The sequence below is a fragment of the Ptychodera flava genome, chromosome 16 (assembly GCF_041260155.1).
Source record: "Ptychodera flava strain L36383 chromosome 16, AS_Pfla_20210202, whole genome shotgun sequence".
Lineage (NCBI taxonomy): Eukaryota > Metazoa > Hemichordata > Enteropneusta > Ptychoderidae > Ptychodera > Ptychodera flava.
Genome location: NC_091943.1, coordinates 4,657,474 through 4,680,627, shown reverse-complemented (window position 1 = coordinate 4,680,627; position 23,154 = coordinate 4,657,474). Strand labels below are relative to the sequence as shown.

The window sequence follows — 23,154 nt, the reverse complement described above, 5'->3', positions numbered from 1 at the left end:
TGGTGAAATTCATTGTGTTGATCATAACACTTTAAATGTAGCAAAGCATGTAGCAAAGGTTCAAACTTGCACATAAATGCAATATATAATGAAACACGTGAGCATTTTCAGTTCATATCTGGTTACTGCATTAAAGCTTAGTATCTACCTGCGGAGACTTTTCATCCAGAATTAACCTGCAACATGACTGTGTATCGGACAAAGGTCAATTATGTGCTGGAATGTAGGCTTAATCAGCAAATCAACTTTTTGTTTTTATAACACGGTGACCCTCGATTGTTATCCTTGATTTTTAAAGAGTATGGTTGAAAGATTCCTTTAGGAAAGCTGGAGCGTGAGGCGCATGCTACTTTAAAGTTTACCTACCTCTGGAGGCTTTTTACCCAATAATTGACCTGCTGGGAGGCTGTATGTTGAGAAAAGGTCGACTACATGCTTGAATTACAGCTTGGCCTTCAAAGCGAGTGTATTTATTTGAATGCCAAGATAAAAAACAGGAAAATTCGGCCGATTTTGGCAACTTTGACCGCTCCCGGCCGGCGGACCTTTTTTCGGTCGGGGTGCCCGAAAACGCCCCCACACGGCCGAATAGTCGACTCGACTCTGCTTCCTTCGGGGGACGGCATTTAATGGAGCTCACCTATCTCCTCAGCTGAATTTACATATCCCTAAGACTTAAAAAACTGGTTTTATCACGTATCTTTCACATTAATGTAAAGTTCAACAAGCACTGCTGCATGTAGGAAAAATCAAACTCGGATACTACTTTCCTTACGGACTATCTTCGTGGGTAAGCAAAACAATGGAGGTACCCTATACTTGGTTTTCAGTTACAGAGTACCGTATTTAAGCAATGGAGGTTTCCTATTCGTAGTTTTCAGGTATAGCGTACCGGAGTGTTTAAACATACTGGAGGTACCATATACGTGGTTTTCAGGTATTTATCGTTGTATAGTTGGGCTACAAAAAACGCCCTCACACGCCAGCTTGAAGTACTCACCTCTGTTTTTTCAGAGGGACCACATTTACTTACACTAACTCCTCACCTCACTTTACATACCCGTAGGGGTATGAAACGGTTTTTATCATGTATCCTTCACATGCTCATCGCAAATTAAGAATTTCTACGTGTCGGAAAACTCAAACTCAGGTACAAATTTCCTTGTGTACTAGAGATTATTGTATTAAAGCTTACCTACCTTTGGAGACTTTTCATTCAAAATTTCACCTGCAAGGTGACTGTGTATCGGACAAGGGTCAATCCTATGCTTGAATGTAGGCTAAATCTGCAAATCAAGTTTATTTTTTCAACTTAGAGAGAAATACGGGCAAAATCAACCATTTTCTGACCTTTTTTTGCCCAAGCGGACCCTTTTTCCCCTTAACGTGCTTTAAATAAAATTCTTTGTTTGCCGTCCGCGTGTTAAGTTTTCAGAGAAAATTGAGAAAATAAACACAATGTTAACACTATTACAAACTAAAATATTACATTTCCAAAAGAAACCAAATAAAAATGAGCTTATGTTAATACACTTGTGTTTATTGTCTGTGTTCGTTTTTCCCCTAGTAGGCGGGTAGGTTTGCAAAAATTCAAGGATGGAAATCAAAGAATTTTCTTTAAATGCCTAACCAAGAATTTTTGCATGTAGGAAAACTGAAAGTCAGGTACAACTTTCTGCTACTTTCTACTGGCAAATGTGTGAGTTCATGAACCTGTAGACCCAACGTCAACTCAATGTGGAAGCAATTAGATTTCTTGACCCTTTCTTACTTTTTGCGATGTCGGTGGAACCTTTCTGGAGATTTATTCTCTGCCATGCGGAATGCTTTGGTTACCTACTCAGGTAGTCCATAAGGAATATACTACGCTGGTTCACCTTTTTCAAGCTGCAGTCACACTTGCCTAGCTTGAGGTTAAGATGTGAAAGAGTCATCCGAAAACACTTTTTACATAGGTGGAAGAGTAGAGCGAGGTGATCGAGGAAATCTTTATCCGATTTCCATGGAGTAAATTCAAGGACCCGGCCTCGTGCGGGCGCACTCCTGCGGTCGACCTCAATCTACCGGAGGAGCGCAAGGGCTGAATCCTCGGGATCCCGTTTCTTCCCAAGGGAAATGCAAAAGATGAAAAAAATTGCTTTGCAGTCTTAGCTCTCATACAATCACATTATTGATCTTTTTCGACGATACAGCCTACTTGTTCGCCATTCGGATTAAAAACTCCACATGCGTTGGTAGACTGTAATCCTATTTAAAAAAACTATTCTTTTGAGAAAAATACAGTAGCCAAAAATAATGCATCAACTCAATATTTACTGAAATTAGTCGACAACAAAAACTGCAAATAATGACATGGGTTATCCTGTCCTTCAGCGGGTACGAGTAACCCAGCCAGATTTTGATTTAAGTCAAGTCTGCTTCGGCGACTAACTAATCTAAAATTAAAAAATTGGTCAATTTAAAAGCTTAATAAACTGCTGACGACATTTCTACAACCACAACAGAATATTCATGCATAAGGCATAAAAAGGTAGTGTGCATTACAGCACACAGAGCTGCACAATATAAATTGAGTGAATCATGATTTGCGTGTTGACATTGGTAGGAAATGCCTTTTTAAATGAAAGCATTTCCTGTAGATGTGATAGTAATGTGATAGATGATGAGTTTCACTTTCTATTGACATGCAAGCGTCATATTTCTGAGAGATCAATTTTGTGCCAGAAAAGCGACAGATTTTTCTATCACTATGAGCATTGAAGAAAAAGTACAAAAGATTATGGACCAGAATTTTCTGAACCTTACGATGTTTGTAAGGAATTCTAGTGTTTGCTGACCCCTCCAGTAGCTACCTACAGTTAGCTGTTTACTGCAGTTAGAGTTATGTTTGTACTTCTATTTACTTGGGTTTATCCGTTTGATGGTGTTCAGTTTTGAACATGTTCTTTTTTCATCTGAAATGTACCATACCACACTCTCTGTCAGTGTGTGTTGAGTAATAAAAGATTGATTGAATATGTAAGCACTGTATCTAGGGTACATTGGCGATTGATGAAAGTTCAAACATGTCTGTTACAGTGAATATCGTAAAATTTAAATGTTGCAGCTATGTTGACTTGCTGCATTCATATATCATGCATGAAATACATTGGGTTGTAAACAAGAAAGTCGCACACGTGCAGTTCTGACGACTGACTCCCTTTAATTACTTTATGAACAAGTTACTTAAGTTGGTCTACTACATGTGTCATGGTGTCACATATGAATTCAAATTCACATGTAGTAGATTCAGAAAGTTTCATGATCGGTGAGCCTCGCTTGCTAGAAAGACCGTTGAGGGCGCATAACCATATGGTTGAGGATAGAGCTGAGTAGCGGACCGAGGGCTCTGAGAGAGTCCATGCATCAGATGCATGGCCATGTGATGCTTCTTCAATGAGACACAGTGTACCTTTAATGGTCACGGGATAATTCAGTGTGTACAGGCTGAGTTGACAAGCTGAATACTGTGTATCTCAATATGGTTTGGGGAGCAGAAGAAACAACAATTGACGTTCACAGAACAAACATGGTGAAAATGATCCAAACTTTATAGAGCTACTGGCCTTTTAAATGCAGCAACAATGCTATTCATGGAGAAAGTGTTTGTAAGCGATTTCTTGGCAATTGGATATTGTTACAGACCAGGGCAAAGGTTGCAGTATTTTTTATCTATTTACACATGATAATAAATAACCACAGATGTATGAAGCATTTGATATGTTTATTCTGTGATAAGTTATTACTGTACAAATCATGAAGCTATTTGCTAACTTCACCAAATCAACAAAGCGGAAATGAGAATTAACATACAAAGTCACCTTTATGCATATGAATTTTATTAACTAAGAATTATTCTGTCCTGCAGAATGTCTTGATCAAAGTGATAAAGTGACGGGTTGGTTTGAATTATACATCACAAAGAATATCAAGGATGGACCTGCCAATCAATATGACAATAAAAATATAGACGCAGTATGAGTAAAACTATATCACTACGATCATTGAAGTACACGGACTTGGAATATCAAATAATGGTTGAAGTACAACCAGTAGAGGGACTGTGCTTGCAGGGTGGCTGTGATGAATTTCTTGTAGCTAGCTGAGAATTTGAAAGGGGAACACGTGATACTGTGTAACAACCAGGGGTCATGTCCCATCAGCCATGGTTTAGGACTCTGTGCCTGGGTACATTTCAAGGAACTATTCTAAAGTTAAAACGTGAGTTTTGTTGTAAGAATCACAGGCATACTGTTCCTAACACATTACCCACCATTCACGGTGAAACCAGGTTTACCATCTGACCTATGACCCTATAACTGTCAATCAGAATCAGATGGTAAAAATACGTTTTGCTCCAAAACAAACACTGCTGGATACTTCTTTGGGAAAAGAATGTCGGTAATAGTTTTGCAATTACAGCTGGTGCTGAAGAGATGAGTTTTTCCTCTCACCCATACAATGAAGGTTTAGCCATTCAACAAAGATATGAAATACAGTAAAATGCAATACATGTTCATGCTAAATTTTTAAAGAAAGTTACATTTTTTGAGACAAAATTTCTCTAAAATGAAGTCGTTTTCTGTAAATTCTGAGATACTGCAAAATTAGCATGTTCTGCAGGGATGATGCAATTGGTTCATAAAAAACTGCTGCTGTTTTGACCAATACAAATGGACAAGATACAGTGTGATCAGTACAAATGAAATGCTGACTCGTCTCTATTTTCAGTTTCACACCTTTTTCATATTCCCATCTTGCATAGAATGCCATCTCTAGCTGCTGATGTGCAGCTGGCTCGGAAGGTTATATCTGATTGGTCGATTGTCACTATTCAGAGCAACTTAGCGAGTCTATTTGTATAATTCAATTATAACAGTAAAATTAAGCCAACCAATTGGATAACAGCTCCCGAGATGCTGCACACTAGCTCATCTCTTCCGTCAATTAAAGATCGTAAGAATTGTTTTTCATGATTGGTCATTACCAGTTACTCTGTCTGCAGTCTTGAAAAGGTAAACCTTATTACAAACTCATCTAGGTACTTAAATATTCTACTGAGACTTGAAAATAACATTACTTTTTAAATATCAGGTGAAAGTGACATCACATAATTCAAATATTGGAAATATGAAGATCAAAAATGCTAATTTGTGGCAAGGTGGGGCGAGCATTAAGATCAAATGCGCCCTTCGATATTCAGACTCATTTTACAATTCTTTTCTGATCTGCAACTTCTACAGCTTATTTTAACCTGTTCACCCCCAGTTCCCTGTAAACAGGTCCAATATCACCATTGACAACAATAAATTTGGGCCAAACCATGGTGGTGAAAGGGTTAAAACTCTTGGATTTAGATAAATTTTCACTATCTTCATTTCTCAACATCAAAAGTCATATTTTCTCCATAGAGGCAACACAGGAATGATGGCCATTTTGAATTTCAAATATTTGTAAATGTTAGGTAATTTGTTTTTCTAGTTCGAGACTTTACACAGTGACCCCTGCATTTTATTATTGATTGGGTAGAATGGTTGAAAGTTTTATTGAAGAAAGTTTGTGCATAAGTCTTTCACTTTCGATCTGCGAACTACCTAAAGACAGCAGCATTGGCTATTTTTTCACCAAAATTTCAGGACCATGATATCAATGCAAATCTAGTGTTCTTGTTTGCCTTTCTGGTGGTCCTGTTTTTAGTGATCAGCTTTGTCATAGCTAGGTCTAACAGACATGTCAATAAAAAAATAAACTGGCCTGAGTGAAAATATTAGCAGTCCTACCACATTTTATCATTTTTGCATGTACTGGTACTTTCTCGGGCAGGCAAGAATGGCACCATGGCAAGATGACTTAACCCTTTGACTGCTGTAATTTTTTCCCACCAAAATTTTAGTGCAACATTTTACCAATTTTTATATATTTTTCTGTAATTTTTTTGATAATTTTGGACCAAATGAACATCACATTTCATTGGCTACAGATTTTTATCAAAATTTAGGAAAAAACTCTGGAAAAAACTGACTGGGATATATTTTATAAAGGTGGCAAAAACTGACCTTGGCGCTCAAAGGGTTAATTACCTGCTCAGTATTTTGAAGCAAACAAGAACACTGGAAAGAAAACTATCCGTACATGGTGAATTATTGTTAAATGTCTGGTGTGAAAATAACAAACCTATGAAAAACTCTTTGAATAATCCATGGTAACCTGAAGGCAATACAGTAAATTTCGTAAAACAATCACTGCTATGAAGTTCTGTACAACAGTTGTAACAATTGAAAGCAAAATTTGCTTGAAGTAGAGAACCTGAGTTACACACAAAAAAAGAGTGCAGTTGTATAAATATGCTCCCACCATACACAAATGTAGCAACAGTGAAAACTTGACCATTATTTATAGAAAGATAGAGAGAGTTTGAGTGGTATATACATGTACTTATATTTTATTTCGTATTTACAAAGCCAGTGAGATATATACAGCTGCCGCTATGACCAGATATTTGGAATGTATATTGCAGATTAAACCCTTTTGATTTGAATATTTTATCAAGCATTGCCACCATTTTAATATTCTGTCAAAGTTATTGAAATAAACATACCCATGTCATCTTATCCCTCTCCAATTCCCATTTTCCCAACCCATTTGACGACACGCACATATACAGATTACAGCCTCTAGCAACTGTCCCTATTTTCCCGGCTACTGTCCGACCTATTTCCGTCCGTTCCCTGAAAACACACATACAGACACAAACACTCCAATCTCACAGCTTTCATCAAAATCACTTCCACAACATTTCCATTTACACTTACTATTCCCAATGTCACAAACACAACATAAAGACACCAATACATCCATATATACAAAGAGACAACCATTGCACAAATAATCCCCTATTTGCCCTCTGACTCAGTCCAGCCCAGAGTTATAGTGTAAATGTCAATTTTGCAAATTATATGGTCATAGCGGCATTCATGTTTTACGTCATCTCTTTGGATTCCGTTTTGGTGAGACCAGCATTTCCGTTTGCTTCTTCCCAGGCATTTTGTCTCGCATTGGTTGCAGATGCCGTCTTCTCTTCTAAATCCAAAAATACAATCAAAGACAGATTTATTAGTATGACAATACATTTGAGGTTGACTCTAAAAAGTACATTGGTATGTACAGAGCAGTATCTGTGTATGAATGGAAACTAACCAAAGCTACTGGAGTTTCTTAAAAGGCTAGTGGCTGTAAATTTCCAAGATTTTTTCACTATTTTTGTTTTTATATCAACTTTTAAGTTCTTGTTCTACTGCCAAAGCGTGTTGAAATAACAATTATTTAGCTTGTCAACACAGAGTCTATGTACGAGTAAAATGCATTGTTATTGTTTACGTTTGAGTTCTAGTCCAGGCCAGAATTCACTTGTCAACAATAACAATGCAGTCTACACATGTACAGGCTGAGTTGGCAAGCTGAATACATTATATTTGAACAAACTTTCGAGAGTAAACATCAAAAATAAAAATAGTGAAAAACCATCACAAATTACAGTTCTAGCCCTTGTAATCATGAGTGAATCAATTGTTATCAGATCTAACCAATCTTCTACTATGGATTTCAATCAGTATTCAACCAAAAGCCACTATGATAGTTGTTGTATCTGCAATTGTAGATTACCTGTGTGGCTCATTTCAAAGCTCTTTTGACAGTGACAGTTTTTCAAAAATCAAAAATTTTATTATCCCCATAGAGTTAACATAATACAGGCAATTTCGAATTTAAAATATTGGAAAATGTTAGGTAATTTGCTTCTCTAATACTAAACTTTGCACTTTGCACTTTGCACTTTGCACTATGACCCTAGGGTTTAATACTTAAAACAAGGTTGAATGAATCCTTGATCCCCATCTTGTACTTATGTGAGACTGTGATTGGGCATTCAAAATTTGTTCAAATGCAAATTATCACTGACAGACAGTCACGGAAGGGAGCTAACTTTACTAGAGGAATACTCCCCTCTGATCGGAAAATAGCCATGCAAAATAACTGAATGGCCTGTCAGTTGGCATAAAAACAACAAAAAAAGTTTATAAAATATATGTACATTAGAATTCATTAGCAAATGACATTAAATGAGAGAATCTAACATATCAATCATATCAACATTGATATCTAAGGCTGATACCAGGCCAAAACTTCATTAAACTTTTAAGATATAAATTTGATTGAACTTAACTGCAATCTTTATGATCTAGACACTATCAAAAGTAGAATAAAACTGATATAACAAACAGCTAATATAATGTCATGTGAAAATTAGATCACTATGTGTCTGATCTGTACCTGATATGAGAGATGAATCTGAGAGTTTATTAGGACTGCACTCCTGGATGACTATCTCTACACTAACAGCGGGATCAACGTCTGCAGTAACAGGCACCTGTTCTGTTGATAAAGTACTTGATTTATCCTTGGATGGTTTCTTTGTGAGTTCTTCAGCACTTGAAGTTCCTGTTTTGGAACTTTTCTGTCGCTCCTTTGAGAGAGATTTTGAAGTGGAAAATTTTACTGATTTCTCACTGGTTTTTGAATCAATATTCGATGTGCTTGTCTTCTTTTTAGTGGTATTGGTTGTACTGGCCTTGGCACTGGTTGTACTGGCCTTGGCATTGGTTGTACTGACCCTGGCACTGGTTGTACTGGCCTTGGCACTGGTTGTACTGGCCTTGGCACTGGTTGTACTGGCCTTGGCACTGGTTGTACTGGCCTTGGTATTGGTTTTGCTAATTTTTGCACTGGTGGTACTACTTTTGGTACTAGTTTTACTGGCCTTGGTGCCAGTCATGGTAGCCTTGCTATTTGTAGTGCTGGCTTTTACACTGGTGGTGCTCACCTTGGCACTGGTGTTACTAGATTTAGCATTGGTTGTACTGGCCTTTTGATTAGTGTCACTGGCCTTGGCACTGGTACTGCTGGCTTTGGCACCAGTGGTATTGCTTTTGGCACTGGTGATACTCCCTTTTGCTCCTAAAGCAGCTTTGGCACTGGTTGTACTGGCTTTGGCACTCATGGTGCTATTCTTGGCACTTGTAACACTACCTTTGGTACTTGCTAAGCTGGTCTTTGCATTTGTGGAACTGGTTTTGGGGCTGGTTGAACTGGATGAACCTGACCTGGCACTGGTGTTGCTAACTTTGACATCAACTTGATCAGAGTTTGGAGTGGATGCACTTGACTTAAGACCAAGATTACTTGAAGACTTAATATTGCTTGTTGAACTTTGTTTCAAACTTTCAGAACATTGAGAATCCTCACGCACACTTTGAAAACTTGGTTCCTGTTTCATGGATGGTACTAATGATGGTTTCTGACCAGGAGTTCTTTCTCCGATAGCAATATTTGAATCTGCTGGTGGGGTTGGAGGTCTGTGCTCTGCATCTATTAGTGACTGAACTCTCTCAAATTGAGCAACATTTTGTTGCGATATATTTTGTGTGGAGGCTCCAAAAGAATTACTGTCAGCCAGTTTTTGTTGTTGGGAAGGTTTAGGACTGAGTTCAGGACTGGCAGCAGGCTTCTGTAATTCCTGGCTTTCTGCTTGTACAGGACTGGCAGCAGGCTTCTGTAGTTCCTGGCTTCCGACTGGTACAGGACTGGCAGCAGGCTTCAGAAGTTCCTGGCTTCCCACTGGTACAAGGCTGGCAGTAGGCTTCTGTAGTTCCTGGCTTCCCACTGGTACAGGGCTGGTAGCAGGCTCCAGCAGCTGGCTTTCTGCTTGTACAGGACTGGCAGTGGGCTTCTGTAGTTCCTGGCTTTCTGCCTGTACAGGACTGGCAGTAGGCTTCTGTAGTTCCTGGCTTCCGACTGGTACAGGACTGGCAGTAGGCTTCTGTAGTTCCTGGCTTCCGACTGGTACAGGGCTGGCAGCAGGCTCCAGTAACTGGCTTTCTGCTTGTACAGGACTGGCAGCAGGTTCAAGGAGTGCATGGCTGTTTGGGGGTACCGGACTAACTGGCCGTGTCAATTCCTCAAGGCTCTTATCAGGTGCAGAGTCAGAGATAGGTGTCTGCTGATTTAAATCAATATCTGTTGAGGAGATGTGGTCTACTGATACAGCCACTAATTGTTGATTACTCTGTTGAAAGCTGCCTTTTGGTGAGATATATTGGACACTATCTACCTCTGGCACAGGACTGACTGCAGTTGGTTCCAACATTGTATATTTTGCGCTGAAACTTGACTTGGATTTGAAAATGGCTGGATCTGGGCTGGCTGGACGTGGACTATCGGGGCGACTTGTTCGGGAAATTGCTGGTGCAGGGCTGACAGCATCCCTGATGAAAGTGTCATCTTTTGAAGGGATTAGAGTTGATGATACCGGCTCTACTGAACTCTTAGTCTTAGGTGTTCCTGGACGACTACTTCTAGGTGTAATTTTAGGGCTGGGTTCAGCAGCATTAGCCGACGTAGCAGACTGTGTTGTGAATAACGCAACTTGACTTGCTGGATTTGATGACAGAATCTCTGCAATCAATTTATCTTCTTCTAATTTCTCTTGTAGTAGTTCACTTTCTGTTTTCTGTGGTTCTCTTTCTTTCTCTGCAACTCCCAGTTCTTCAGTTTCTGTTGTTTGAGTCACAATTTCTTCGTCTTTGTCAGTATGTGTATCCCCAGCAGCCAAACTCTCCTTTTCTCGCTTTTCAATACTGCCCTCTAGAGTCTCAAATTCCTTAATAGGCTCAGCTTCCTCAACTATCGATTCATCAGCCTCTGCCTTTTTCTTTACATTACTTTCAACATTCTCTTCCTGTTCCTGCTCTTTCTTTTCATCCTGATTTCCATCAACTACATCCTTCCCTACAAGCACTTGGCTTTCACCTTTCAACTGACTAAGATTTCCAACAAACTCCTGTTCAACAGTTACGGCTGTATCAATTTCAGCCCTGACTGGTTCTATCTCTTTGCTTTCTTCCTGTTTATCAGATGCCATGGATTCAGTTGCCATGGCATCAAGTTGAGCAGGTTTGCTATCTTGCCTAACATCACTTTTTGTTTCATCCTTGCTATCAGTTGTTTCTACTCTACTCTCTTCCCTAACATCAGTAACAGCTGCTTCAGATGTTGAAATCTCTTGTGTTTTAGCTATGGGATCAAACATTACAAACAACTGAAGACAATAAGTTCACAGTCAAAATAAATGTCTATTTTTTCATCTTTTTGTTTGCTTTGAAATAAAGGAGAATAAAAATGATAAAATTCATTTGTCTCTTGTTTGTGATTCTTTTGAGCAGATGCAGAATATGAAATAAGTGCCTTTCTAGAGCAGGTGAAATTATTTCACTTGCAAAATGGACTGGTGGAGATAATTTGTGATTTTCAGTTTGCTGAGGTTAGAGGTCACATATGCAGGTTACATAGGATGCAAGATATAATTATCATGATAGGTACTGAATTTCTCATACAGGCAACTTTTCACATGTACCTGCCTTGATATCTTGGTTGTCATTTTCCACAAATTTGCTACACTGACAAAAGGCGCATAATGATACAGATATACTGCCTGTTTTCACATTTCATGCCATTGAGAGTACAATAAATAAAAGAAAACAACTGAATAAGTGCTGTATGCTGTGAAATCGGAACAAACTGACAGGAGACTTTTTTGAAAAGATAAGGAAATAAAAGCTAGAGAGAATTGTCACCTCATTTCAGATTCATACAGCCGAGAAAAAGAAATAAACAAGAAAGCAGCTGAAAACTGCAATCAACATTATTTTGCCTTAATATTAATTTATGAACATTCCTGAAGAGTTTGTTCAAATATTGTCAAGGACCAACAAACTTCTTCATTGCCTATTTGGAAAGGACATTAAAAGGCAAAATATTGAGAATCAGAACCGCATTGAAATCTGAATGAGAAACAGCAATGCAATGCAGAGATATACATCAATTCTGTGATCATTGTTCAATATACCTTTCTCTGTTTCTGGTTGACTGATGGGTACCACTCCATTTTGATGTCTATGTTTTGAAGACCTCACGGATATTGAAAGACGCTCTTTCTCTTCAAGGGCAACATCTGAGATTTTCTGAAAACAATGTCAAAAAATAAATTTGTTGAAACAATCTTTTGAAATGGAGTTGTTGTATAGAAATCAATGTTTCAGATCTTATGTACTTTCATTATGTTTGGAGATCACCATGGTAACTAGAGAATGACATAGTTCTGTTACTTGGACTTATAGGTCAAAGTGTTAAATATTAAAAAAGACACTTGAACCAGTAAACAGATATTATGCGTAGATGTCGATATGTTTAGTGGGTCAAAGGTCAATGACAATGACAGAAGACCAGTAATTGCTTCCTCAAGGGGATTTTACTTAGGCCACTTAAAGAAAATTCTTTATTTGCCGTCATTGGATTTTTGAAAAACCTACCAGCCAGCCAGGGAAACCAACAGACGCAGACAAAAAACACAAGTGCATTAACATAAGCTCAATTTCAATTTCGTTTCTTTTAGAAAGATGATATTTTTATTTGTAATAGTGTTAACATTGTGTTTGTTTTCTTAATTTTCCCTGAATTAAGAAAACAAACACAATGTTAACACTATTACAAATAAAAATACCATTTTTCTAGACGAAACGAAATTGAAAACCTATCAGCACGCAGACAGCAAACAAAGAATTTATTCAAAATGCCCATGTGAGGGTGCTGTTTTTAAACAGCGGCCACCCGCTTAAAATCTGTGATTGGTTAGATTTTGTCTTTCCATCATGGTAACTGTAGCAAAATTGGAACATGTGACAGTATACCTTTAATGTTAAAAAGTCATTAGAAGGGAAAGAATAAGCTAAGGCCTTACTAGCGCTTTAAAACAAGGCATGCTTTTGAAAATTATTAAACAGATATCAAGAACTTAAAGTTGCAGAAAGTTGGTCACAAAACTTCACATTTCTGATCCCTACTTGCAAACTGAGTTCAGTAGAAGGTCAAAACCAAGAATGAAAACAGATATTGTAAGTTTTGTAAGTCTTCAATGGAAGATGAATTCACTATAATGAAGCATCCTAATTACAATAATGATAGAAGGGTTCTTTTTTTTAAATGAAGTTGTATTGTCCTAAATTTGATAGCTTAATCGAAAGAAAGATTTTTATATTTTAAGTTAACATGATAAGCTGTCTCTCGTGAATTATATTATGAACACTATGTCTGCCCTAGCAGCTGTGGGTAAAGGCATTGACGACAATATTTTATGTGATGTTTAGTTTTGTTGATGCTATACTATGAGTTCCAAAGTGTGTTGTTATGCAATTAAAAACATTAAAGGAAGTAAAATGTAAAACAGATAAATACAGGTAAATGAAAATGTACACTTAAAACTACATTACAACTGTTTTGTTTAAAAACTATTTAATAATCATCAAATTTTGTGAAATCCTGATGATTTCTACAGCAAATTTTGATCTCTATGTGGAAATGGCTCTACACACAATTCAATCACTGGATCTTGGTGACAGTCCTGACACTAGCTTTGTAGAAAATGAGTATTTGATCAAATCAATGCATGTATATTTGTAGTTTTACTATGGAATTGATAATTCTAAATATGGCATGGACATCAAGTTTTCAGACACCTAGGGGGTCTACTGGTGTTTCACCTGATGATTGTACTGCCGATGAGTACCAGCACAAAATGTTCAGTGAATTACAATGAGCACAAATACACTTGTATTTCAAACATCATTCCTAATTTTGAGATATATGTTTATATAGTTGGTGCAACCTGTAAGCTTTTACTGGTGCTCTCTGTACAGTTTCAGAAAAAAAATTTATCATGAACTTGTCCCATACTTGTCATGAATATGATCGAGTTAGAGTTGTTGAAGGACGCTGTATACTAGCATTCAACTGTAAATGCTTTTCCGCCAAAGTTAACACTCATTTGTTACAGTGTAAATATAAATTTCATCAGCGCAATGTCAAGACAAATAACAGAAATTACAACATTTTTCCATGAACACTTTTCAACATTGGTTTACGTGCTGAATGCTTTTTCTTCTCTGACTTATACTATTTTTATCTCTTCTGATGTAGATCTTTACTACCGTATGCCAATCAGCTCTTATGTAAAGTCTAGTCACTATAAATGCTAGACTCTGCAAGGTAAATCCAGTTATTTTTCCTCTTATACAGAAAAGACTGACTCTCGTTGCTATGATAAGAACTTTGTTGATCAAAGCGAGTACAGCTATATGCTATGCAAACTGGTAGGACAGGCTGACTGGTTGCTATAGCATATATTGACACAATGATAATGGTTTCAATATAATAATACAGTACATATATCCAACTATTTTATTTTGTGATTTTTCAGTTTGTGGAATTTAGTATGGTTTACATTTTTAAATCCCATATTTACTGGTAAGTCTAGCTCTAAAATACTGGGTACATAAGTGTTGTCATAGTACAAACCTGTTTGTTTGGCTTGACCTCTGTCAAACACACATATTCTGTGTAGAACAAGTAGTAGTCTGTGGGCCAAACCCTTGAAAAGGCTCTGGAAATGCCTGATTTCAATACACACCTGTATCACAAAACAATATTTGAATGCCTGCTAGAATTCAAAGTTTTATATATTTTTACCTTGGCTTTCTCTGTTGCTTGATGATGCCTTTTATCTATACTTTTACGTCTTTTATGAGCTGCATCAAGTCGCTGATTCATGTCGACTTTCAGAGTTGTGTTAGGTTTAGCACTGGGAGGCGCAGCTACGAGATGCAAAAAAAAAAGACAGAACAGATAGATGAGTGTCATTGAAATTTCAAGATACACATTGGGAGATGAAGCTATAAACCACTGTAAAACAAAATGCTACATCATGTAATTTCACTATGGATATAGCACTGAGCAGATCTGGATGTTTCTGTAACTTGTCATCTTGAGTATTAAGACATTACGTTAAATTAATACTTTAAAGATTTGCTTTCTATTTGGTCAACGATAACAATAATTTCACAACAACAAATTTGATTTACGGCAGACGTTTTATCTTATCGTTGGAAATTTGCAGGAATGTTAAAGTAATTAAGGAGTCTTAGCTCCCTATCTCACTCATCACAACACTACATTCCAATCTCAGGGAACTGTTCATCCATTGCATGACTGTGAAATTCTTTGTCAGTGTTCTCAACTCCGTTTGTTTTCCATTTGAATGTGTTGCTTGACTGGTTGTAAAGAAACCAACGATACAACATTGACTTTCCATTAGAATGTGTCACTCAGTTTGCATATTATCGTACAACGTCGTTCTTGTTGTTGCCATCAGTGAAGGGAAAATTCAACTGTACTATGAACGCACTGAATGGAAAGCTTACAGCATCTGATTTGGTTTGATTAGAATTGTATGTGCAGACTAATACATCTGAGCAAACACTTAAGAGAAAATCCGACATTATTATGTACCACTGAAGAGCCATACACTAAGAGAACATTAAATCTTTTTTTGGATTTTAATTTGAGAATTTAGTGCTATTAATCAAATTACAAATAGTAAATAAAACTTTTGCTCAAACTTTCTGCAATGAAGATTTCGACCATTCTCATACCAAATTAAAAATAAAATTAGGGGTCATGGAAAGTCAATGTTGTGTTGTTGGTTTTTAATGCTATTAATCAAATTACGGAGTGATTCATTTGATAAATGGTTTAACGCTCAGACAGAATTTCATTTTTCAGGTTGTTTTCTAACAGACAACTGATCTACATGTCTTATGAAATATGTCAAAATAACTCTCCTCTTTATCGTCTAGATTAATAGCTATTTCATGTCAAAATTGCAATATGCCACAATTCTGTCAATTTCTCACACAGCTGAAAATCCGTATACGCATATTTGATTGAGTCAATAAATATTTAATTCCTTTGCTTATTACGATGTTTTCACATGCAACAAGTGCAGCGTGTGCAATCAGGCAGACACAAATGTCAAGCACAATGTTGGAAGTCGACAAATAACGATTGAATAGACCCAACCTAACACAAAAAGTGACCTTCATGTCAACAAACATCGCCAAGCACAACTCTACTATCTGACGTTACCAATCAAGATTTAAATGTATATCAAATGTTTAGAATATTAACATATCAAAGTAACACAGCACTGAAGATGATTAATAATTGATATCTTTCTTTACTTGCAGCAAGCTGCAAATTAATCTATGTCACCTACTGATAAATAAAAGATGATACAGTTTTTATATCAGTGTTAATGACGGATAGAGTATAACCATAAATAACGATGAAATGCTGAAAAAATCAGAAATGTTTGAACAAGTCCTTTATGATATAAATAAGGAGCCAATGGGAGATATTAATAGATCAATTATTGTTGTTATCAGAATCATATTTAAATCTTGGTAAATAATGTCTGTATCAGTTTTGAAAAGTTTGACAGTGTCAATACAATAACTCACATGATAGAATATAATGCTCCTGTCAACAGTGTTTCACTGCTTGTTCTTCTACACTATACAGTTTAACTAAGCTGAAAAGTATATTTGAAAAGCACTTCTTTGTAATGTCAGGCTGTGTCTTTAAAGTTTGTATCAACTTTTGGTCTGCTGTCCAAATTCCACTCAAGGACACACTCAGAGTGGCTTAATAGTAATACCCATGCACAGACACATTAAGAGTGGCTTAAATTTACTCTTGCATGCATACCTTAATGTGGACTTACCCATGCATGGCCACATTGAGAGTGGCTTTACCCCCCTAGAGAGTGGCTTTACCCCCCTGGAGAGTGGCTTTACCCCCCTGGAGAGTGGCTTTACCCCCTGGAGAGTGGCTTTACCCCCCTGGAGAGTGGCTTTACCCCCCTGGAGAGTGGCTTTACCCATGAAGGGACATATTGAGAGTGGCTTTAAAGGGACAAACTCGGCCATCTTTCATGAATTTTGTTTGATATGAGATACTACTTGTATTGTTTGACATATGTTGAAAGATACGGAATGAATAGGTGACCATGCATATATTTGATCCCAGTTTTACACAAATTAAATGAAACCATTGCAAAAATGAATTATTGGTCATGACCATTAATTCATTTTCATGATGGTTTCATGTATCGTGTCTAAAACCGGGGTTGAATATATGCATGGTCACCCATTCATTCAGTATCTTTCAACATGTCAAACAATACAAGTAGTATCTTGTATCAAACAAAATTCATGAAAAATGGCCGATTTTGTCCCTTTAAGGTAATATGTGCCTTTAAAGTGAAAGACTTAAACTTTTGCTACTTTCCTCGATGAAACTTTCAACCATTTTCTTAGCAAAGCAAGAATAAAAATCTGGGGTCACCGTGCAAACTTTTTATTCTAGAGACACAAATTACCTAAGATTTCCTAAGACAACTGTATTTGAAATTCAAAATGGCCACCATCCCTATGTTAACTCTGTGGAGAAAAATAAAATTTTCAATTTTCGGAAAACCAAGAATCTTGGTGAAAACTTTTCTTTCATTAAGAGCTTTAAAATGAGTCCCCACAAGTGGTAGATCAGAAGAGAATTCATAAAATTTGAAAGCCTGAATTTCTGTCCCAGAGGTGCGTTCTACCTTAAGAACACAGTGAGAGTGGCTTAGCTGTGCTAGCTCGGACACATTGAGAAAGAATTATCCATGCAACGACATCCTGAGAATGGCTCACTGGGATGCAAGGACAGACTCAATTGGTTACAGTGATTCAGTGCGGGTGACCACTGCAAAGACATTCATTTTAGTTACACTCATTCAAGACGGTGTACAGCCAACAGAAAAGCATCAATTGTTGTCAGAGAGTATTCAGATCTTTGCAGAAACACAATGGGACTGACTGACAACAATAGACCAAGGAGAGTAATTTGTTAACAGACCAACACCTACCAGCATTGAGTTTCTACACAATACACATTGTTGAGGTCCAGATACAGTCTAAACCGACAGAAAATGAGAGTATGTTGCTGGAGTGTGTTTGCTTGTCTGTAGAAGCATTAAATTTGTAAGACTGGTTGAAAATGTCAGTCCACTCCATAAAACACAAATTGACCGACAGAAATATTGTTGTCCTGCCGTTTAACTCTCTGAACAGGGTACAATTCAAACATGAATTCTGTTGAAAGTGTGTCTCACTTTCAATATACTTTCTCTCTATCATCCATACACTCCATTGAAATTGTAAATTATCTGTTCAATGTTTGCCAAAAAGGCTTAACACTGACATTTTTCAAATTGCAAATTACACTTTTGTTAGTCCGAGTCGTTTTGACATTGGGTTTTTAATATTTTGAAGATTTAATAAAAGCAGAAAATTGCTATTCAATAAAATTAATGCTGGGTTTTTAATATTTTTGAAGATTTGATAAAAGGAGAAAATCGCTATTCAATCGAATTCAATTCAGCACCACAGGACATTAAGAGTGGCATTGAGATGAATTGTTAGGAAAATAGGTTCCTATTATCAGATTATATCAAATTTTATAATTGGGATTGAAATATTCAACTGTTAAATGCATTAAAAAATTATTTAAAATTAGGAATAAAATGAACAACCTGTAACTTTAAAAGTTGTAATCTTTTCATGACGTTTTCATACATTTTATATTGATGCTAATAGTCAACATTTGACTTGAAACTTTAACTGTGGGCGTTTCACTCACAATTGTGAAAACAGGGTATTTAAATGAGTGACTTTCAGCAGGCAATATGTTACAGCTACATCCTACCTCCATGGTTACAGCCATTTCAAATTTTAAACAGACATATGTAATACATGGGTATTATTATTATCATTATTATAATTAATTATGATTGCTACTTTTCTGAGAGTTCACAGGGAGGCAGGTCAGTGCCACTGTAATAACATGTTAAATAAAATATTTTGATGTTACAATAAGTCGATGCATCTTTAACAGTTCCTCTCCATATATTAATAACATTTGCATAAGGCAGTAGGTACACCACTTTAACCCTTTGAGCGCCAAAGTCAATTTTTGTTGCCTTTACAGAATATACCTCAGCCAAATTTTTTCAGATTTTTGCCAAAATTTTGATGAAGAACTGTAGCCAAGGAAATGTGATTACTATTTCGTCCAAAATTATCAAAAAAATTACAGAAAAATTTATAAAATTTGGTAAAATTTTGCACTAAAATTTTGGTGGGAAAAATTACAGCGCTCAAAGGGTTAAGAAGAATCTTATCTTATTATCTGTGGATGCCTCTTGGGGACAGATATTTGGACTCAATTTTTACAATTCTTTTCTGATCTACCGCTTGTGCAGGTTCAATTTAAAAAGCTCGTGGACTAAGAAACTTCATACCGTCTTAGATATTTCGAAATTTTTTTCCCCCATAGACTTAACACAGGGATGGCACCTATTATGAATTTCAAATATCAGTAAAAAAGTTGGGTAATATATTTTTCTAGCATCAAAATGTGCACCTTGACCCTTGATTTTCATTCCTGATTTGGTGAGAGCATTATGAAAGTTTCACTGAGGAAAGTTTTCGCAAAAGTTTAAGTTTTTTATTTTCAAGGTGGCAATCTGAATACAAAAGTTTGAAGAAAAATGGAACAATATTTACAAAACTGAAAACAATTATTAAAAAATTATTATCAAGAATTAAATATTAAATGGTACAAATTTTGTCATATGCTGAAGAAGGGTGAATGTTGAATTTCGCAATTGGAGTGAAACCCTGTTGATTGAATCTTTTGACATATCAATACTCATTTCTGGCCAGAATGACATTTATGTATCAGTGTATGTATAAGTTTACATACAAATATTTAATGTTAGTAAAAATCAACCAATTAGGCTTGCGACTTTGGATATTGCTATCTAGTCTCATTTTAATTTTTTTTCAAATTCAATCTGCTTTCGCTTTGAACGAAACTTAGTATAGAACGATTTTTAAAGTCTTTAGACAAAACACAACAACAGTACAACAGTGAGCCGCCGTTGGATACTGACGAAATCTTCGAAAAAGGTCAAAGTTTAAGTTTATGTTTATGTTTAAGTTTATGTTTTTTTAGTTTAAGTTTAAGTTTATGTGCAAGGTCAAATATTGTGAACTGTCACATCGAAACAACGATACGTATTATTTACTCTAAGTTACATTACAAAAACAAATACAGAACAAGATTAATCAGAGAATCAATCGTGTCAGTTGTCATGATCAAAAAGCACGTACATGCTTTTGAACCTTTCCTTCGTTTTCTCTAGTTATAGAACATAAACAAAGATCAACATCATTAGCCCATGTAAATAGTGGTAGAAAAACGCATCGCGTTAGATACTTAGTATTTACAATCCGCAGTTTTCACACACAGGCGCCGTTCGTGAGTCTCCCTCACCGTGACACCAGTTCTCACCCTTCTGTCAACCAACAAACAACGGGCAAGATTTACTGACTATAACGTTCGTACGTACACAGGTATCGCCGTCATAGCGACCGTCGGATTACAATACTGCATTCTCAAACAATCATATTACCACAGTCCTACTTTCTGAAAACAGTACTTCCTGACTGTGGAAAGCGACCATGACAGCACAATGTCGAAATGTCCCTTACACGCAAGCCTTACATCGACGGTAGACTGTCCATGCACACATCCATCCACACATGAACCAAGGCATCGAGACTCGCACACTCCACTGGGGTAAAAAATCGATTTCGGGGAGACTGAGTCCTTCACTGATCGTATGTACTTACCTCCGTCGCACGAGGAGCACGCACTGCCCATTCTGCGGTGTAAAATTAAACGTATCAAACCGAATATCGTGTACACCGCTTCGTGTTTGGGCTCCACGCAGGCGAACCCTTCCACAAGTGACGTGAGACACTGGCGTCTCTAACAACGGCGCGGCATTCGTAATGTTTATGACGTCATGTACTCCCTAGCCAACTTGATCAAGTTCACAGATGACAATACATCGCAGCATTCCGTTGAAGTTTACGTCACAATAGCTTGCAACTTTGACGTTCATCATCCCATTGTCTTTACAGACCGTTACGTACCCGGATCTCGGATACGTTCCGGATACAGTAAAGCGAAACTGCATGTTCTTCGTAAACACGAACGATTTATATCCGCCGAATTCCGCGACACGAACGTTGAAACGCTGAAACACGCACATGGTTTTAGTGCAGCGTTTGCCAGTGTTCCCCGAATAAACCACGTGTACTGTTTAAATGTAAACTCTTCGCAATTTTCTAACTATTGATTAAACAAACAGGAATTGTGATACATGTGTCTCATGAAGTATGTTGAAAGAGTATTTACCACATAATAACTTCCTCTATAGTAACTTCCAAGGTTTGAAATGTATTTTCACAAGCATCGTCAGTAGCTTATGGCATCTACACATCTGAGAGAATATTAGGCCTACAATGAAGTTGGGAATCCGCAACCGAATACTCGATTTAATGGAAATATTGTAAAGCTTGAAAATAATCGACGCAGTTCTGTGAAGGAGTATACATGTTGAAATATTAATTTTGGTATGAAAGCTTTCACGCGGGTGTTGCCAGTTGCCAGTTGGGCGGTACTAATTCAAGTACGTCAAGGGGGTCATTCTTATCGCATTGTGTCTATAAATGATCGTTTTATCAGCATTTCGTAGAATGGATGACGTAAAGGATCAGTTGGACACAGATGTCATGTTTATGGTTTACACATTGAGTCGCGTTCGATCCACAGGCGAACAGTGAGTGTAACAGGATGCAGGAACGAAAGAGCGAAGGCGTTGACCGCCATTGTTACCAAGGATGTGTCTGTGGTGTCCGTATGTTGACGTCGGGTTAATTCTGTCCAATTGTTCGTCAACGTACAAAACATCGTAAGATATCAATAAAATAAAACCGAGTCTGGGCGGGACACAAACCAGCTTGTCGTTACGACCGTCTATGGTGCTTCTGCTGCTGCTGCAACTATACGTGAAATGGGCAAATACTAGGGTTAAAAAATAAAAGTTTGTGAACGCACAGTCGCCTGTGGTCTATTCCGCTCAGCTGCGTCTACGCGCCCCATACGTGTGTACATGTGCCTCAGGCATATGTACACACATCTAACGACACCACTTCCTGGTAGTATTCAAACTCTATACCCCAATCCCTGGATTATGTTCATATAAATGAATGGATCAAATTCTAAACCTCATTCAATCCCGGGAACATGCTCATAGAAAATCTCAACAATCCTAGCATTGTGCACGTGTTCATAGAAATGAATGGATCAAATTCTACTCTTCAATCCCAGGATCGTGTTCATGGCAACTATCAATGAACGGTTTTGTCACTATGCACCTTTAATCTCCTAGAACAGACGGAGCCTCGGTGACGGGTATTTGGACTCAATTTTTTACAGTGCTTTTTTTGGTCTCCACTTTGTATGAGCTATTTGAAGTTCTTGAAGTGGGCCCTAAATAAAGATTTCACCGGCTTTATATTTTCCACATACAGTTATCACCGGGGTGGCCGGTAGTCATCTTGAATTTCAAGTGGCGGTAAATCATATTGGGTAAATTCGTTCAGTCGTAACGAATTTTGTACAGTGACACCCCACTCCCCTACTTTGGAATTTTATTTTGAAAGGAAGTGGTTTAAAAGTTTCCCTGTCGAAAGTGCGCGCAAGTCTTTCAAGTTTGAGGTTTTAACTTCAATAACAAACTGATTAAAACTTGACACGAGAACAAAAGACTGACATGATGTAAATAGTCAATATCATACAGCAATAACGTGAGAACTGGGAATTGACGACTGTCTACACCACTTTAAAATCTCTGAAACATAGTCGATAGTGGTTTGGTTTGACACCACCATAATATAGCAACTATGTAATTTATATCATAAAATTAGAAAATCATTGATTTTCAGTTCTAGTGCTTCTATCGGTTAAAGCTATGTTAGCTTATGATCTACATTCATGTCAAATTGATAGGTGTACATGTTATTTATCAACACTGTATGTGTGTAACAGCCAATTTTATACTTTAGAAATAAATTTCAGTCCAGACTTTCACTTTACAACAATATCATCGGGTGTTGTACTCTGTGTGTTGAGTTTACAATAATAATACCTGTATTT

The 23,154-nt window shown here is 37.1% G+C and overlaps 2 protein-coding genes across 2 annotated transcripts; both read right to left on the bottom strand.

Moving 5' to 3' along the window:
* Positions 1-3,744: 3,744 nt before the first annotated feature.
* On the bottom strand, positions 3,745-21,095 carry LOC139152583 (neuropathy target esterase sws-like). Its single transcript, XM_070725816.1, has 4 exons — positions 20,781-21,095; positions 14,674-14,798; positions 11,999-12,113; positions 3,745-7,119 (listed from the first exon to the last, which is right to left on the bottom strand). The coding sequence occupies exons 1-4, from the start codon at positions 20,809-20,811 to the stop codon at positions 7,019-7,021; spliced, it is 372 nt and encodes a 123-aa protein (XP_070581917.1). The 5' UTR covers positions 20,812-21,095; the 3' UTR covers positions 3,745-7,018.
* LOC139152581 (uncharacterized) lies at positions 8,195-11,328 on the bottom strand. The gene has a single exon (XM_070725814.1). The coding sequence runs from the start codon at positions 11,180-11,182 to the stop codon at positions 8,330-8,332; it is 2,853 nt and encodes a 950-aa protein (XP_070581915.1). The 5' UTR covers positions 11,183-11,328; the 3' UTR covers positions 8,195-8,329.
* Positions 21,096-23,154: the final 2,059 nt, after the last annotated feature.

Bases quoted from the DNA above. Each gene is read 5' to 3' on its own strand.
- LOC139152581 (XM_070725814.1), bottom strand. From the start codon at position 11,182: ATGTTTGATCCCATAGCTAAAACACAAGAGATTTCAACATCTGAAGCA.
- LOC139152583 (XM_070725816.1), bottom strand. From the start codon at position 20,811: ATGGGCAGTGCGTGCTCCTCGTGCGACGGAG. The intron at 12,114-14,673 runs GTAAAAATATAT...CATTGTTTTCAG, and splicing joins AAGCAACAGAGAAAGCCAAG to AAAATCTCAGATGTTGCCCT. The intron at 7,120-11,998 runs GTATATTGAACA...TTTTGGATTTAG, and splicing joins TCAACCAGAAACAGAGAAAG to AAGAGAAGACGGCATCTGCA.